We start from the raw sequence: 19,133 nt of genomic DNA on the forward strand, positions 1-19,133 counted from the left end.
TATTTGGCTTACAATTTGGTAACATGAATATTTTTGATTACTTTGAGGTCTTCCTTGACTCAGTGCCTCAGCACTTTGATTCTATTTGCATGTGAAGTACGCGGTTATTATTCTTGCAATTTTATGAAATAATTATAAATGCTAAAAAGTCCATTCCTAATTGTATTTTATGTAGCGAACTTGGTAGATTTCCTATTGATTTATTTATCGGAAGCAGGATTGTTTGTTTATGGAAAAGATTTGTTCGTAGTAAAAAGGATAAGATTTCATCTATTTTGTATAAAGTTCTATATACTATGCATAGAAATATCTATCATTCTAAATGGATATTACTTCCAGAAAAAAAAACACTGAATGAATGTGGATGTTGTGAATATTGGTTAACCCAAAATGTACTTAAATCTGTGAACCTAAGCAAGATTGTAAAACGAAGATTATGTGATCAATTTATACAAAAGTGGTGTACTACTGTATGTGTATTACCTAACTGTATCAACTATACAATGTTTAAGTTAGGAAAATATTTCATAAATCTTCCTACTAATTTAAAGGAAGCTTTATGTAATTTTAGATGTGTTAATAACAAACTACCAATTAAAAAAGGCAATATTTAGGTTGAAGGTAGGAATGATCGAATATGTAATATTTGTAACTTTAATTATTTAGGAGATGAAGTTCATTGTCTCTTTCTTTGTCCATTTTTCAAAAATGGTAGAAAAAATTGCTATACCGAAATATTTCAGTGCTTCTCCAATGTTGTTAAAATTTCATGAATTGTTTAACACTTTTAACTATGATATTATAATGCCTTAAAATTTTGTAAAATCAAACATTCTGTATTTAAATGATTGTATTTCTATAGTTATAAATATGATGTTTTAGTCATGTCTGCCTTCCATATATGACATAATTAATATTATGTACAATGTATAATATGTTTAATTGTTCTTTGCACCAATCTATTTTTACTCTTTTTTTTGGTTATTTTGCGTTACTTTGTTTTGTACATATGTTCCCTGGTTAAGGGTATTAAGAAATAAAAGTTGAAACTTGAAACACCGAGAAAATATGTTTGTTCTGAGTCAAAAGTTCCAGCCCTCTTTTGAACAATTCACGTGTTTAATTATATTGCCGCGGTTTGCTTAGTCACATAATAAGTGGCGCAATCGAATACAATAATTATTGGGACAAATGAGTTTCCGTTTTTATAAAATTGCGCAAAAGGACGCAAAACTGACGCAAACGGATATCTCCCGTTGAAATTCTCCAACAAAAATTGTCATTAAATTGCATTCTTTCAAACAGAAAAACGTACTATTTTCATAAGGGTAACCGACGCAGTCGAAAAAAAAATATATATTGATAAAAAATAACAGATTTTTTTATGGGCAGTGTAAATAGTAAAGCCCAGATATTGATAGAAACAAGTGCCTGTGTATTGTGGTCATATTTCCTTATGTGTTTTGTTTGACTCAAACTCCATCTGTGTTGGTTTTGTTTAGGCTGCACTGTCAGTTCAAATTGACACATCGGCATTCAAATTTTCCCCAGATTGGGTATAGATACCATCACCTTTACTTAATCGATAGACACATTTGAACAATTTATAGTTCTGTCGTTTGTCTAAAATGCTATGATGCAATAGTTGATTTCAAGAGCTCACATCCGAAATACAACGTGAAAGTTTATTATGTTTCATATATAACAAATTTTATTTGCAATTCTAAACGTAAGCAAATTTGTTGTTAACTTCAATATCCTTACGCTTGTATTTTGAGTTAGTCTGTTTATTTGTTTGTTTGTTTTGTTTTGTGTTTTGTTATATTTTCTCATGTTGGACAAAATTATATCTGTGAAGCGCTGAATAGTTCAAAAATCAACAAAAGAAATGAAGCATATACTATATATATAATGTCAGTGTTTTATGGTGTTATTGTATTTAGTTTTTGCACAAACATCAATGAACATGATAAAGAAAATCATACTAATCAACAAATGGGCGGCAATAATGCGCTTATAAATTTTTGTGACTAGAAAATAATTTAAAAAAATGAATAGGAATGAGGCCTTATCTCTGTTCCTTACATGGCTTTATCTAAAGTATCCTGATCTTACCATTACAAGTTATTACAGGTTACAAATTACACGATATTACATTTATAAGTCTTTTGTGAAACACAAGACACCATCCGCTTTGCTAGTTAAGATGGCAAATACTGTACTAAGTCTTCGATTGTCATAAATGAGTATTGTTCATGTAATGTTACAACTAATCTTCGTAATCTTCCTAAGAAAAAATAGGTTTGTTGATATATACCATATCTGCCGTATACAGGACATAACTGAATGGTATTAGACGAGGGATTAACTAGAGGACAGCCCATAAAATGCAATACCTTCGTGATTTCACAAATTAATGATTTGATGTAACGATTTTCCAGATTCCGTAATTGTTGACTATACTCTGAATTGTTCAAAGATTTTATCACTTCTATAGACTCATTTAAAATCCTTATATGACTGGCTAACAATTCTACCTGAAACACAAGGAAAGTAAAAAATGCATGCAAAACTTGCCTGAACTAGGTTTTTAAGAAATATCGACACTATGCTTACACAAACATCATAGGCTTCAATATTAAATGCAAATTTTGGTGAGAGTACATAGATACATTTAAATCCTTAAAAAAACTATACGACAAACTTGAATAGAATGGAATCTAACATAACATATGAAAAACTATCGAAGTAATTTTATGTGACTGTCAGAATAGAATATCTTAAACTTCGGGTGAATTCAGGTAAAATTCCAATCTCCCCCGCAGACTTATTCCTTTCGAATAACATAACTCTACTAGCTTTAAAATAGCGAATATACACTTTGTATAGGGGGTTGGTAAAGTTTCTGCTAATGTTTTACTGTCTTAACAATATGTGAAATTGCCAATACATGTACACATATCATTTGCTTGCTTATATTGTCTGTGAACGTCCATGGCGTCCTCTATCCACATCCCACTATCTTTAATTTTATTCTTAGCAATAAGACATTCCTTTTCATATGATAAATCATAACGAATATTTTATTATAGATTTACCTATATTTTACCTTGAGAGGATCTTTGATGAAAACTTAAAAAATATGATGGTCGCTACTTTACTATTTCAATTTTCAAAAAAAAAAAAAAAATCATCGATCTTGATTTCAAGAAAGCTGGATAGAATGCTAATCTGACATTTTACATAACTTAAAAAAGAAAACTAAGAGGGCCACCGTGATTTTTTCTTGTTCTTTTTTCAAAAAACTTAAATTCCCCGATCATTTTCTATTGGGCTGCTCTAACATGTTTATTAACTGCTTACATTTTTTTCTGTAACCTGTGTACTTCATTCAGATAAACTTAAGAAGTAATTATATACTGACAGTACAATGGAACAATTACATGTAATAATAAATTGGTACTTACGTTGTTACGGTGACAGTATAGCAAGAACGATTTAATGCAAGCACGAAAATAAATGTGATATGTCCTGATTTAATATAAGAACCTATCAATTCATTGACAATTCTATTCACACACCAAGTTTATGTATATTTTTTTTGGACTTTTTGATATATACGTTCATATGATATTTGTTTGATGTTTGTTGGGATTTAACGCCCGAGCAGCAATATTTCAGCTATATTCAGACGATTGATGATAAAATGAACATGAAATTATGATGAAATGAAAAAGGGATGGGACACAAGGACAATGGGGTCGACAAATTTTGATTGCCACTGGAAATAGGGAGAGATGGGTAGGGTCGGGCAATTTAGCCTCCTGTGGGGGAGCCCTATGGTTCAAACTCCGGAAGAATACCACAGTAGGGTTCTTTAACGTGCGAGGAATGTGGCATCTTTCCCGACACGGTGCACCACTATGGTTTGCGGTCAGGTTTTCCGTATTATAACCTGACAACCCCAGCATGTAATACGCCAGGGGTACCCCATTCCACCACCTGGGGATCATCCCAGTTACTCTGTGGGCAGAGCGCCCTAGCCCCCGGCTAGGGTTCTGAGCACTATTTAGTCGCCTTTTACAAGCTTAGCGCTGCTGCAGGCCTATTCTTTTAACACCCAGACCTGCACAGGGCACGTTCATATGAGCATTGAAGCATTGAATTCTGATCCGTTATAATTAATTATACATTTCCTTTCAATATACACTCTCATCTCTGTATTGAAACTTTTACAATCAAGAAGATTAATGATATTCATCCAGATTATATTTTGTGTTTTTTTTGTTTGTTTGTTTGTTTTTTTTTCATGCAATTACCTTTGTGTTTAATAAATCCATATGAAAGGGAACGAACACTCATTCAGAAAATTAAAAAAAAAAATAAGTTGCCATTGCCGATTTAAAGTCGGTTGTGTTAACTGGGATATAATTCTATAGTGACAACTTGAGAACATTTACGATTCTGCTTCGATCGAAGAGTGAGAAGTCTGGTGTTGTACGGCGTCGTTACTTAAATAGATCTTAAGCCTATTACATTATGAGAAACCCTTCCAAATCATATGGAAGAAAAATAACGAAAATAAAAAAGTGAACTGTTTTTTTTCTTCTTTGTCGAAATCAAATGAAACAATCATGGTGTTCGATTTTTTTCCTTATAAGATATACACGATTTGAAATTTTGATGCATGTAAAAATAACCCTGTATATTTTTAAGTTGCTTAGTTTTATTCCAAATGAAATCAATCAAAATACGAATTACTTTTGATCTTTTTATAGAGCAAAACTTGAAAACATAAAACATATGGCATCTAGTGATGAGTAAAATTCCTTTGTAATAACAATTATGTATCATTCCGAAAAAGATGTATATGTATGGTAACCAATTCGACTTTAATTATGTTTTTTTTAAAAAAGGCATCAAAAAAATGAAATTTATATGATTTTTTTGTTGACGTTAGGGTATTACTCTAATTTTTTATAGATTTAAGTTGCATTTAAATTAAAAAAAAAAAGATTTCGATTTAAGTCGCATTAATATTTCTTTGAACCAATGAAAAAAACCTTCTGATGAAACAAATGTGAAAAAGGAACTGTGAATTTCATCATACGACCTAGTTTTGGAATACCTGTGTCCATCCGCCTGTTACAATACTTATAGAGCCATTTAGCACTCCCAGCAAATTACTATTTTTAAATCGATTTCCATGGTTCTCTCAGCTAACAAAATACGACCTTCGTTTTGTCCCAATATCAAGAGCTCAAGTATTGTGTCCGTCGGGACTATTTTTGAAAAAAAAAATATACAAGAACTGTAACAAGATATATGAAACAAAATAAGGCCGTATTTACCGGTCGTAATATCAACTAAGTCTGTCCGTCCGTTTGTCAACACACCGGTGCACACATGACGTGTTTCACATCTTACTTCACTCGAGCTTTGTTGTCTTGCTCTGTATAATTGTTAATGGAAATTTCATTTCTGATCTAGTTGTTATCGGGTGGACGGCTAAGGCTTTCACATACAAATCCGTTTTATAATGTATGTAGTAAGAACCAAGAACTGTGAATACAGAAGCTACCGACTACATGTCGTTGTATAATCTTTATATATTACCTGACTTAAGCTACTATTCATGATACTGTTGTACTGTATGTACCTATTGCATGGTCGTGATTGTATAGAATCTCCCGTAGATATTGCTGGTACAAAATCCATGTCCTTGTTTAAGAAAAACAAATATTTCGCTTGTTTTGTAGATTTTGTTAGTTATAGTTTTAATATTACAAATCTGAATATAAAATGGTGATGAAAAATTGCATTTGGTTTAGTATTGGGATACAATACACAACATAATAATAACAACATTGATGTTGGTGTTATTCATGATAATAATTCTATATTTTCCATTTTAATAAACCATGTCTGCTAAACTTGAGGAGCAACTTATAATTCTACGCTATTGCACGTGGAGATGATCGCACACGTTAGCTTAACTTGTGTTAAATTCGTTTTGCATTTTAACAAATTAGTCATCTTGACTATAAGTTCAGATATTTCTAAGTTAAAAAATGGTTAGTTACATACATTAACGATGCTATTTATAATTCTGTCTGTACGAGCCCAAATTCTGTCTGCTTTCCTTGTTAAAACTTGAAGGGACTTGATTATGGCCAGTTTTAAGTGAGCTCTGGAATTAATGATATTGCCTCTAGGTTGTCCACAGGTACCTGTCCTTGCAGCCTGACAGAGATTCTGTCCGTCAAGCACAATCATTGTGTCTGCGAGAGTAGAATGAATACTTGAATACATACAGTGATATTTTTTTTTCAAAACTGCCCTTAATTGTTGGGAAAATGTAAATCATTTTCTGTAAATTGGAAAACATAGAAATTTACATTGAAAGTACTTAGACTTGCCTAGCAGGTAGCATTCTTAGTAGGGAAACTTTTTGCACCTTTTGGGGTATAATCTAAGCCACGTTAGAAATGGGAAACTTTCTTTAGGGGAAAGTCTTCGGGAGTAATTATATGCAAACAATATAACAGCCCTATGATGTCTCTCGACAACAATAAAAGTTTGTGATTTGTGAATAAAAAAATTACGTTCAAGTCAATTCTTAAAATTTCAGCAATACCTTATTGCTTCAAAGATAGGTTGCCTCCACTAAATCAGCATTTTAAATACAAATCTATCTAAAGCCATCGGGAATTCTAGTACCCGAAAATAATTCTCTCCTTTCAGTCATCTCCAATACTCCCTAAAAATGATTGCTGAGAAATTAGCCTTATAATATTATTTTAAAACCAAGGAACGTTAACTAAAGTGTATACTAACAATACATCACTGTGGCTAATGCCAGTAACATCTTCATAGTTAAGGTTATATGTCTTTTATAAGTGAATAACATATTTTTCTCGTTTTTATTCAATTTCAGGGGTTTTCAATTCATGAAAATTTATGCCATAAATCAATTTCAGGGGTTTTCAATTCATGAAAATTTATGCCATAAATCAACCATATAGAATAAGGACTTACACTTACAGAAACCGGTAGATCAGATAGGGAAATGTATAACGGTATGGTCCTATTCCGGCAATAATTGCTCTGTACAAAAAGGTCCTTATTGTTCACCCTATACAAAGAAATCGTGCCAATGCAAAAAAAATTATAAAGCTATCATTAAACTTTACCCATAATTGTAAGGTATTTAGGTAATTATGAGCAATTACTTCACTTTAACTCAATGAACTTTGAAAAAAAATGTCAGCTCATTTTCTCAATATTAATATCCAGTTAAATACTAAGAAAATGAAGTATTTACTAAACAACTTGTTCGCCATAGGGTACCAGTATGTTATAATCATTTTATAATAGTTTTGTACTGAATCTTGATTCATTGTTGTTTATTTTTGTGTAGGTTTTGGAACTTGTAGATTGACACTTGAAAATTAATAAACAGAAATACCCAGAACACCAATTTAACTTTGTAGATCACTAAATATAGTTATTGTAATAAATGACAGTACTCAATGTCACTTTGAGAGGTATCAAATGACTGGCTACAACCTACAGAGTCAGAATATTGTTAAAACCTAATGATTTGCAGGATACAACCCCACAAACTAGAACAATTGAGACAATCATGGTCACTAGATCAAAAGCTAAATTTATCTGTCAACTTTGACCATCCTTAACACACCATTAACTTAATCTGATTGTCAATTCAGTTTTACAAAATTTATCATATAAAATTGCCAAAACAAAACTAAAAAAAAATCTGTAAAGTATACACATGTGTAAGTAGTTTATTATGTTTGTGCTCTAAATTCTGTAATGATTAAACAACCTTTAATTAATCACTTTACCTGTAGTATCGAGTCTAGCCTCAAAATTTCAATAGTCATCACAATTATAAATGTCTAAAAACAGCACTGCCATACCAATATACAGTGTTTTCTTTGTTGTATTATTTAACTATGTGTTATCGGAGATATTTTTTTTTAACCAGAAGTTACTCAATCTTTTTCATGAGTTCCTGAAGTAGTTATGCTTATGAATGTTTCTTGATGAAACTAGATAAACTCTGAGCAAACAATGGACAGACAGCTTGATCACTTCATATCTCACACTCTGGAGGGGTATACAAACATAATATTTATCTGGAGCGTAAAGAATACAAATGTCTACACATAAGCAATATATTTCTCTCTAAAGACCACAATCAGTATATGACAACAAACAAAGAAGATGATGGTCCCTTAAGTTTATAATATAATCTAAATTAACATGCTCAAATATTTACCAATTTCCTTCAAATAAAACCATATTCTGATAACAATGTATTTAAACACATATAATAACTCTTCATTGAACATGCACATAGAAATTCATACACAATGATATCAATTTGTTGACTGGTTTTTGGATATGTTTCAAGAAAATTTACACAAGCCTTCAGTAATATCAGTGGGATGGATGCAGCTTGATACCATCATAGTGGTCAAACCCTGAACAAGTAGAGTAAGTATGAACACACTATATTCAACCTTATTCAATTAGAAACATCTTTAAATTTGGATTGTAACTAATTATTTGACACAGAAACTCAAAAATTAATTAAAATTAGCATTATGTTTGTTATGTATGGTGGACCATTCAAAACAGATTTTTATTTTTCACAAGCATTCAACTTAATATATAAAACTGTTGACTTGCTATGTTGAAGGGTGCAATATGAGGCAGGTGTAACCAGTTATGAGACAAATTTAAACATATTGATATTTATATGCCTTTTACAGTTTTACATAACCTAGGATTTATTTTCCTTCATAATTTGACAAAAAAATAAGCAGTGAGCTATGACTTTGAACATTTGTTTAAGTTAAAATTAGTTAAGATCCTTACAGGTCAACTTCCTGTCAGACTGAAATTGGGCTTTCAGAGCTTCTAAGGTCATAGGTTAAATTGTTACTGATTATCGTTAAGAGGAATTTATCCAAGGGTTGGATTGTCCAGAGACATTATTTGACCAGACATTCATGGATCAAAACAAGTTTCAAATTTGTTTACATGACTGTCTTCTTTTTTTTCATAGCCACAAAAGAATTATTATTTGAAACATCTTTATCACAAAATTGCAATAAAAATGAAGAATCAGGGAATATTGATAAAAGTACAGTTAAAAAATAGAAAAGTTGCACATGTAAAAAATTTTTCAAATTTAAACCATTGTCAATGAAAAATTATGAATCTTAGAAATGTAACTTTGATAAAGAATTAAACAAAAAAAATGTGTAGTGCATTTGGTGTGTAAAAACACATTTAACTAAGACATGCAGAGAATCTACAATGCTATTCATGAATCAAATAGCCTGTTATGTCACTTTTTAAACAAGCACTCAAGATTATAAGAACCCCAGGTTTCTATTTCATTTTATGAAATTCAGCACAGGTTAATAGAGATGTCGATACACTTATCAATGACTACAAACACTGCTGCTGTCAACTACACCATAACATTTTGAAACAAGATTTGTTTTTTGCAGTAGTATACATATGTGAAATTATAGGTCACCTCTAACTGTTCTGATAATAAATTAAAGTGCATTAGCCCATTTCAGTAATTTGATGATAATATTGCATTAGAATAGTTCAATGAAGAAAATTTTATATCAACAATGATATAATGTTTTATATCAGTCATGGGTTATTTACACATACAAAGTGCATACCATATATAAAAGTTTTTGGCAAGATCATGTGCAGCAGATATGTAAAAGATATGTGAATCAATGAAAAAATGTGTACATAGGTGTTAATATAAACAGCTGTAAACACATAGTTTAATAAAAACATTGTTGATAAGGAAACCAATGTGATATATTATGATGGAATCTATAGAGTTAAGATAGTGAAAAATCAAGGCACCTTTTTATCTTTAACAGTTTGGTCACATATTTCTAAGGTTACTAAAAACAACAAGTTTTGGGAGCATGAATGACAGTTAAACAATAATAATGAGATAAACTTAACTGAATCTAAGAGGACTTAAAAATATATGAATGGATTGTAAAATTACATCTGCATAAAAAAAACCCTAATCATATAAGTATACTCAGAAAAAAAGAAGTAATATCATTTATATTAAGAAACTATAACTATCAGCATAGTATATAACCAACAAACCTTAAACCAAAAAGCATAAAGGCAGGAACTGGAGCTGCAGTTAGCAAAAACCATAGATATACCTCTCACAAGATAAAGTTGAGCACTAAAAAATCTGAATACACAGTTTATATAACAAAGGCACAATGTATAAATAAAAACAAAACTTAAAAAACAGATGTGGAGGTTTATAGATTAACGAAAGCCTAAAAGGAAATAATATCTAAGGACATTTAAAATAAACAATTAAACATAAAAGTAATCACAGACAACTAACTTTAAATAGACATATCTTCATATCATTGGTTTTGATAAAATCTAGAAACCACATAATTACACTAATTGAACTGAATCAATAGGTTCTAAAATACCACATGTTAATTTGACAAATTAGGATATTACACACTAACCTGGAAGTTAAATATTTACTATTCCACATCTGTTACCGGGTAGCTATTTTAGAATTCACACTAAGTCACAAGTAACAGAATGGATTTTCAGATTTGCAACACAACAATGGAACTGAAAGGTTTAGCACTAACAATGTATTTACAACATATGACTAAATACAAAAATCCCTGACCACCAATTACAGAAATCAAATTAAAGCTAGGATGTATTGCACACCAATTCAAAATTGCCAAGTTTACACACTGTTTCTATTAATGTCACCTAAATGTCAGTAGTAATTACAATGAGTTGTTGGTGTTAATGACCATTAACTTGCATGCATTTACAAACTATGTGATTTTTTAAATATCACCACAGATATTTGTCACGTTAAACTATCTGACATTTGAGAGTATACATAAAAGTTTGGCAGCATAAACATTAACAACACATATATGTACTTTTCTTACAGTAAGTTAAACAATTTTTCACTATAAATAATATTTCATTTTATGTATGTATTATCGACATACTAAACAATTGACAATAACTAACTTACAAACTCACTTAAATGGCATGTTATTAAAAAATCAAAATTTTGTTTTTGCCTTCAGGAGCTCTTACAGAAGTCATCAATCACAAATTCCTGATAATATGCACAACTACATATCATGTCCTCACTATCTACAAAATTTCATGAAATTCAGTGCAGTAGATTTCAAGGAGTGGTGCTTACAAAAGTGTAACAGACAGACAGATAGGCAGAAAATTACAATATGTCTATGTAGTGGAGACATAATAATTAATAAAAAATAGTTGAAAAGAGTTTTCTATTTTTCTACAGCTTAAGACAATACCATGCCAATATCATTTAAAAAGTAAAAATACCAACATTACTGATTCAGTGCTTCTTAGTACAAATGTAGTACATTTCATTCTAGAAGTTACTTATGGCCCCAAAATAGTCAGCACTAAACAAGAGATTCACAAGTAACCCAGTCAGTCAAAGCCATAACTTCTTCATAGATTTATCACTGGAAAGTCACAGAGTCAGTCAAAGCTTTAAATTCTACATAGACTTATCACTAGAAGCACTGTTAGAATCATCATCTGAATCATCTTCATCATGAAAATGTGTAACTTTACTTGGCATGTCTGCATGTAAATGTGGCACACTTTGTGGTTTCGGCACTTTAGATGGAGAACCAAATTTAAAGTTATCAGGTCGTTGTCTTAATCCAATACTGGTATCCCCATCCTCTAGTTGGTATGTATTATCATGTTCTACAGTAGACTCATGGGGCATCTGTTCAATACAAAATAATCATTTAGAAAAACACTAGTTATTGGTAATTAAAAGGAAATTCATGAACCAAGATTTAAATAGTAGTCAAAACTAAAACTTTTCATACACCAGAGGCCTAAGATATCTTGAACCATTGACCAGGAAAATAAGAAATTGTAGTTAAAAGGGAAAAATGATTAAATGGTGATTATGATATCATGTAGTAATTACCAGGGTAATTAGATTTATGTAATTATTGCCATTAAAATCATTTTATATATTAAGCATTTCTTCCTATCTATTATTCTTTTCAATTTAAAAGTCAAAAATAGCATAAAGCAATAACTCTTAAAAAGAGTCTTTCATCTTCAAGGCAGAACATTTTGGCAGGCATGGTTATCAAGATCAATTTATAAAATGAAATTTCTTTTCTTTTATGGATCCCAAGATATGAGATAAAAACAGTGAAAATCACCAATTTTAGCATCTTAATTGTCAGTCTGTAAGAATCGGGCAAAGGGTGAAACATAGTATAAAAAAAACAACTATTTTGTAAATTTGATTTGGCTTTGGCACCGTTAAATTAAAAAAAAAGACAAGATTTTCCATATCATTTTGATCGAGTTATAATTTCATTGAAATGCACTGAAAATGAACATTTCAAGGGCAAATAACTCTTTCAAATACATTATTTTTCTTACATTCTAATGAAAAATTTCTGAGCAAATCAAGTGATGCAGAGATCAAATAATGGTCTTCAAATAGAGAAAGTATCCTTGAGTGAAAGTTGTCATTTTTGATGGGGTTTTCAGTTTACCAAAATTAAACAAAAAAAGTGGCATTTTTGAGTTATAGTGTGAAGTGTGAAAAATGAGCCGACACTGGTATGATAATATGTCTTGTCTTAAAAGGCAGGCATATAAATAGCAGGCAGGAATTTTGAGAAAGAAAATAAGCTATGCAATTTCTACATTTTTGTAAAAAGGGTATTCATTGGATATTCTTTTGTAGTTAAAATAAAAAGCTTCACTGAGTGCAGCATAATAAGACTGAAGCCTGTTGAACAATGTTCACTTGAGATAAGTGTGGACACAACAGACACAACAACTCATTTGGACACAATATTGCACAATACTATAAAATTCAATTTTATTGATAAAAGACTGCTTCAGGATGCCTTTATGGATCACTTTCTACCTCATTATCTCAAAAACAGTAAATGATAGGGTTAACTTGTAAGCATACTTTTTGAAGCTCTTATATTTTGGCTGAGACTTTCATATGGATCCCAGTAAAAAATAATTTCAAAATTGCACCAAAAAAAAGTTTATTTTGTTGGGTGTGGTCCTCATTGGCCCCTTATAGCACAAAAACTGAAAGGAATATCTAAAATCTGATTTTCATGAGGTATCCAATAAAATAAATCAAAATCACACACACAAAAAAAAAAGAAGACAATAATATTTTAGGGCACGGCCTCCTTTGGTCCCTTATCATTGGAAACTGTAAAAGATATCTGAAATCTGATTGAAAATCAGGCAAGGATTTTCATAAGGATCTAACCAAAAAAATTCAAAATCAGACCAGAAATTAACAAGAAATTAGAAACAAAATACTTGTTTCTGGCCCCTTTGTTACCCCTTATTCTTACTTGGCTCCAGTCATAACCCCAAAAATCAATCCAAGTCTTCCTTTTGTGGTATGGCACCTTGTAATACAATTTCAAAAATATTCAATATCTAATAGTCGAGTTATTGTTTGGACATTAGTAAAATGTATATTTCTTGCCCCTCTTAATGGCCCCTAAAGTTCAAGTCTTTACCCCAAAAATCAATCCAAGTCTGACCATTGTAGAATAGAATTCTATGGAACAATATCTTACATAGACATTCCTATGTTTTCATTGGAGCTTTATAGTTAAAATTCCATGAAATGCTTGTTTTAGGCCCCTTTTTAGCCCTAATTCTACAAGAATGCTACGCGTAGCCATATGTCCCCCGCCGCTGTAGTGTTGAATTACAAATGTTCGTCACTTGTATAAATAGCAGATTCAAAACTTATATGCTTTCATAAGTCAATATGGTGATTCAAGGTTAATGTATCTTAATGAATCAATTTAAGTTAGGTTAAGAATTCTTCATACAACAACAAAAAAATCTGCAAAAAAAGAACATGAAAAATGAACAAAGTCCCATAACTCCCATAAAAATTGTCGAATCAAAATAGTGGTTAAGTATGATCAACTACATGTGGTGACAAACAATCCTACAAAATTTGGTCCAATTCCGTTCAGTGGTTTCTGAGGAGTTGCGCCCACAAGGTGTTCCGATTGCGAATAATGTGAAAAATGAACAAAGTCCCATAACTCCAATAAAAATTGATGAATCAAAATAGCGGTTAAGTACGGTCAATTACATATGGTGACAAACAATCCTACAAAATTTGGTCCAATTCTGTTCAGCGGTTTCTGAGGAATTGCTTCCATAAGGTGTTCACATTGCGAATAATGTGAAAAATGAACAAAGTCCCATAACTCCCATAAAAAAATGTCGAATCAAAATAGCAGTTAATTATGGTGGACTAGTATAGTGACAAACAATCCTACAAAATTTGGTCAAATTCCTTTCAGCCGTTTCGGAGGAGTTACGTCCTCAGACAGACGGACACACGGACAGATAACCAGCATTTCTATGTCCCCATTCCACATTGCGGCAGACGACAAAAACAGTTGGGGCCATAACCCCCAAAATCAATACCAATCTTCCTTTTGTAATTTGGAACCTTGTAACAAAATTTTATAAATATAAACCAATACTCAAATTATTGCGAAAACCAGTGTCTATAGATGATCTTTTGCAGTCGTATAAAAATCAGGGGTCACCAACATTTTTTCTCCTGATAATTTCGAAACACATAAGTTCTCTTTATACTTCTATAAAGAATTTTTCCTGCCATTAATCTCCCCTATGGAACAGGCCTTTCAGAAAAAAAACTGTTTCCTATAGGTTTATGTGAAAAAAAGATAATCTTTTTAATTATATCAAACTCTTTTGCCCACTGAAAGCACATAAACTGTATATCACTGAAAAGAGATACCATGTGTTATGACTACCTTAATGAGATATAGAGAGAAAAGGATGTACAACCAGAGGATGTGTCTAACACTAGTAGTCTACACTGAAAAGTAGTTGACAGATACTTACTAAAACAGCAGGTGCCCTAAACATATAAGTAAATGGGTAATGAAGAAGGCTGAGAAGGTTTGCTGTATATAAATCAGCATATCTCTGGACTTGTGCTGAGAAAAATGTCTGTCGAGAACCTATTGGAAAAAGAAAATCATTATACACTGTCAAGTAAATGTAAGTCAAAGGGTAAATATATAATTTCTGAAAACTTGTACAAAAGACATCAAGGAATTTTTAACTCAATATTTCACCCCGCTTCAAAAATTCAAATCATCAAATATAAGTACCATAAAAGTTTTGTCAGTTTTTGTGTATAATCGACATCTCAAGTTTGACTCAAGACATAAGGACTTCCAGAATGTTTAATATAAAAGTGCCTTCTATTGAGACAACCCCCTCCAATCCCTAGCAAAACATGCCCTATTAACTAAGTAAGTAAAGGTATCATGCTTTGTTACTATGTTTGACAAAATATTGCTGAAGGCACTGTAAAATGTTGAAAATGCCTTCAAAGTGTTTTTAGAACCTCTGGAAAAAATTTGGGTAGGGGTCCCTCCTATGCCCTGTTATTCCACCAGGTCTAAGGGGGCATTAGCCCAGTATAAATTTGCTGAAAAAGAACATAAAATGAAGTTAAACCATGGCTATCTAACATTTTCATCATCACCATTCACATCAGAAGATCATGTTATATAAACCAATTATTGTTTAAATCAAAACAAGAATAAAAGTTAGCAAGAAAATGTTAAAACACATAAAACACCTAGTTTCCTTAAGAAAACAAAAAGAATTAGGATCTGGGCAACTGGTGAAAATGATCACAAAATGGATGTCTAAAAAATAATTTCAATACTGCCAGTCAGCTCAGAATATCATGTTCATCTTAAGAGTAGCTTATATTTTCATTATTCTTCTATAGTTGAGGAAAAAATAGCAAAAAATGAAATTTGACCCATATGTTCTATTTTTAGTACAAGGGCCATGTTTTTTTACCAGTGAAAAATGATCAGTTTGTGCTGTAAACATTAAAAGAATTAGGTATGGTATGTCAACTTTTATTAAATTTTGTTGCAACTGGTTTCAGAGAATTGTATTTGTGAAAAACAAGAAAACAATCTGTTGCCGGGGCCGTAACTCCTACAACAGACAACAAATCATTATGAAAATTTTAGAGAAGACCCCTCTTCTGATGGTGAACAGTATTACACTCCTTCTGACTTTTGCTTAAGGTTTTTGAGTTATTTGCAAAAAACTGTATTTCGACCCCTGATTTATTTTTAGCAACAACGGCCATCATTTTTTCACCAATCAAAAATCAAAATGGTCATTTTGTGTAGGATACTCCAAAAAAACAGTAATACCAACTTTCATTGAATTCTATATTATGATAGTAGTTTCTGGGGAGAAGATTTTTGAAAGTAATAACATAAAAAAACAGCAAAAGAACATCCAAAAAGGGCAATAACTCCAACATGGATCAACAGATTTTAACAAAAAGTTGACCACAAACAGATCTCATCGTGCTTAATACTTTTACCCAGTCAGCATTTTGTTAAATCTAATGGGTTGGGAAATATATGCAAAAATTTGCTGTCTGATCCCTAAGTTCTATTGTTAGTAACGGTGGCCAAGTTTTTTTTAAAGATTGAAAATCCAAACGGTCATTTTGTGCAAGATACTCTAAGGATAAATAATTTTTATGTTTCATCCAAATCCATTCAATAGTTTCAGAGGAGACGATGTTTGAAGAAAATGTTAACGACGACAACTGACACCAAGTGATGGCAATAGTTGACGTGACCTTCGGCCAGGCCAGCTAAAAAAGGAAACTAAAAAAACTGTGACCATTTGATATCATGCACTTTTTGACCTCAATATTGATTTGGATCAAAATCTAAAATAGGAGGTGCACAATGGCCATATGAAATAAAGATTCTGTGAAATTCCATTCAGAGGAAGAGGAGGAGTGACGGATAAGAGATTTGTCCCCAATGTCCCCATATTCACAGATTTCAAAGTCCATATTTTGCTATGTGAAACCCCCAAATTGATTCAGATCAAAATCTAAAATAGGAAGTGCACACTGGGTATATGTATTATAGACTCTGAAAGTTTCATTCAATTCCATTCAGTGAAATAGAAGGAGTAACAGGTAAGAGATGAGTTCCCACTTTGTAACAGAAGGAAGAAAGGAAGCTTTATAAAGTCAGTCAACAACAGAATCTACATATCTCCAAATTTTATATTCAACTCATTAACATCAAAGATGTATCTAGCAAATTAATAAGTTTACTTACCACTTCTGAAAAGACTTCCCAGCATACCATAGGACAAATCTAACTGGTGGACAGTTTCCTGCAAAATGCATTCTTATTCATTAATTCTTAGACAAAACAATATAATAATATGAGATATGGTATGATTGTAAATGAGAAAGTCATTCATCAAATGCCAAGCAACAAAAAAATTAACTTCTAACTGTTTGCCTAAATCAAAATTTTTTTTTAGCTATCTTAAGTCCTCCTTTCATAAATCTAAGGGCTATAACAAATTGATAGCATCCTAAGTTGTATCTGTTGAAAGCCAATATTATAATGAATAATGAGATAAAGAGTAAAAATCAAATTTAATTTTTACTTACCATCATTTCTTTCTTATAAGGTGAAATATCAGGTATTTCTTTAGTACTACTGTCTAAATTCCTGAAACCCACAAAAAAAATCAATTAAGGTCCAATAATATGACATAATTAATTTTAGAAGTATTTATTTATTTCCACATAGATGGGATTTCATCTTTAGATAACAAACAAATGCTTCAATCATTGACCAATACAAAACATGTATACCTATAAATAGGGATGATTTAACTAGGTCAACAATTAAAGCAGAAAAAGGCAAAATGGAGAGTAAGTATGCAGTAAAAGAAAGAATAGTAATGGTAGTCTGGATTTGAAAAAGGGGAAAAAAATCATGTCTGTATATGTGTCATTGACCAATACTTAACAAGCCTACCAGTATCTAAATGTGTCAGCTATTTCAATCACTGACAAATACTAGACAAGCCTACCTATATGTGTCAGCTATTTCACATTCAAGACCTTCTATCCTATCAAATAATGGCTTCTGTTCAGTCCAGACTTTAAGTTCCTGTGCCATCTCGGGTACCACCAAGAATGTTCTCCATCCTCGCTCCTTCTTAGAACGTAAAATATCACCAAAGATATGATCTCCTACATACAGTACATCTTTACCTTTTTTGGCACCAATCAGGTCAGAGATCACATCTACAGAACCTGTTATAGAAAAAAGTTTAATTTAACAGTTAAAATGAATAGTAAAATGTATCATGCTACAGTTAATATGTAAGGTAAAGTGTAAAAAGATGACTTTTCAAATCAAACAAAATGGTGGAAATTAAGGAAATCAGAGCGAAACACACAGTAAAAAAAGAAAAGGAAAAAGTGTAATTCCATTTCAAAGCGGAAGAAAATCATGACTGTATATATATGTACTGGTATTTAGATCCTACCTCCAGAATATACACAGCCTGCTTCCAATGGACCAACATGATGACCCAAACTCAATGCTCCTGTGGCCTAAAATAAATGGTTTAGTTTAAATTAAAAACTTGAATAACAAATGTCATCATTGCAAAATGTGTAAAATGTGTAATGTTCAGCATTGTCAGCAAAAGATCATAGATAATGTAGAATGTAATGTGTTCTATAAGTTACAAAACACAAAACAATTTTAGACTTTGACAACAGAACTACTATCACTTGTTGTACTAATTGCAGTAGATATTCCTACTAGTATTATGTCAACATATACTTACTCTATCAACTTTACGTAGAATAGTGCCATCTTTAAAGAACAATGGTTTCTTGGCATCAACAACGACATAATCAAAGAATGTTATCCAATCTCTTCCCTTTGTCTGCAATTAATCAAGTAATTCATTAGTAGTCTGTCTTGTAAAGTCATATTTGTTTCTGGTCAATGAATTTATTTACCATTAAAGATGGATTTTCAATGAAGCAAACAAATATACACATTATAAATAAAGCCAAAAAGAAAACTATACAAAAATAAGTCTTACAA

General features: G+C 31.4%; 2 protein-coding genes across 3 annotated transcripts in view; both read right to left on the bottom strand.

The window, feature by feature from the left end:
• Positions 1-1,907: 1,907 nt before the first annotated feature.
• LOC148622706 (uncharacterized) lies at positions 1,908-6,951 on the bottom strand. The gene is made up of 3 exons (XM_088572773.1): positions 6,088-6,951; positions 5,617-5,721; positions 1,908-2,537 (listed from the first exon to the last, which is right to left on the bottom strand). Exons 1-3 carry the CDS (start codon positions 6,310-6,312, stop codon positions 2,202-2,204), a joined length of 666 nt encoding a protein of 221 aa, XP_088428899.1. The 5' UTR covers positions 6,313-6,951; the 3' UTR covers positions 1,908-2,201.
• A 1,236-nt stretch (positions 6,952-8,187) lies between these two features.
• LOC148622707 (cytosolic purine 5'-nucleotidase-like) overlaps positions 8,188-19,133 on the bottom strand; it is a 30,436-nt gene continuing 19,490 nt past the window's right edge. For both annotated transcript variants that reach the window (XM_088572775.1, XM_088572774.1), the window contains 7 exons: positions 18,868-18,969; positions 18,562-18,628; positions 18,100-18,325; positions 17,672-17,732; positions 17,328-17,385; positions 15,046-15,164; positions 8,188-11,863 (listed from right to left, as the gene is read on the bottom strand). In XM_088572775.1, the coding sequence (XP_088428901.1) occupies positions 11,627-11,863; positions 15,046-15,164; positions 17,328-17,385; positions 17,672-17,732; positions 18,100-18,325; positions 18,562-18,628; positions 18,868-18,969 (870 nt within the window). In that variant the 3' untranslated portion in view covers positions 8,188-11,626. The remainder of the gene's footprint in view (positions 11,864-15,045; positions 15,165-17,327; positions 17,386-17,671; positions 17,733-18,099; positions 18,326-18,561; positions 18,629-18,867; positions 18,970-19,133) is intronic.

This window comes from Perna viridis, chromosome 3, assembly GCF_037379345.1.
Source record: "Perna viridis isolate PV_CMFRI_1.1 ecotype Kerala chromosome 3, ASM3737934v1, whole genome shotgun sequence".
NCBI classification, from domain to species: Eukaryota; Metazoa; Mollusca; class Bivalvia; order Mytilida; family Mytilidae; genus Perna; species Perna viridis.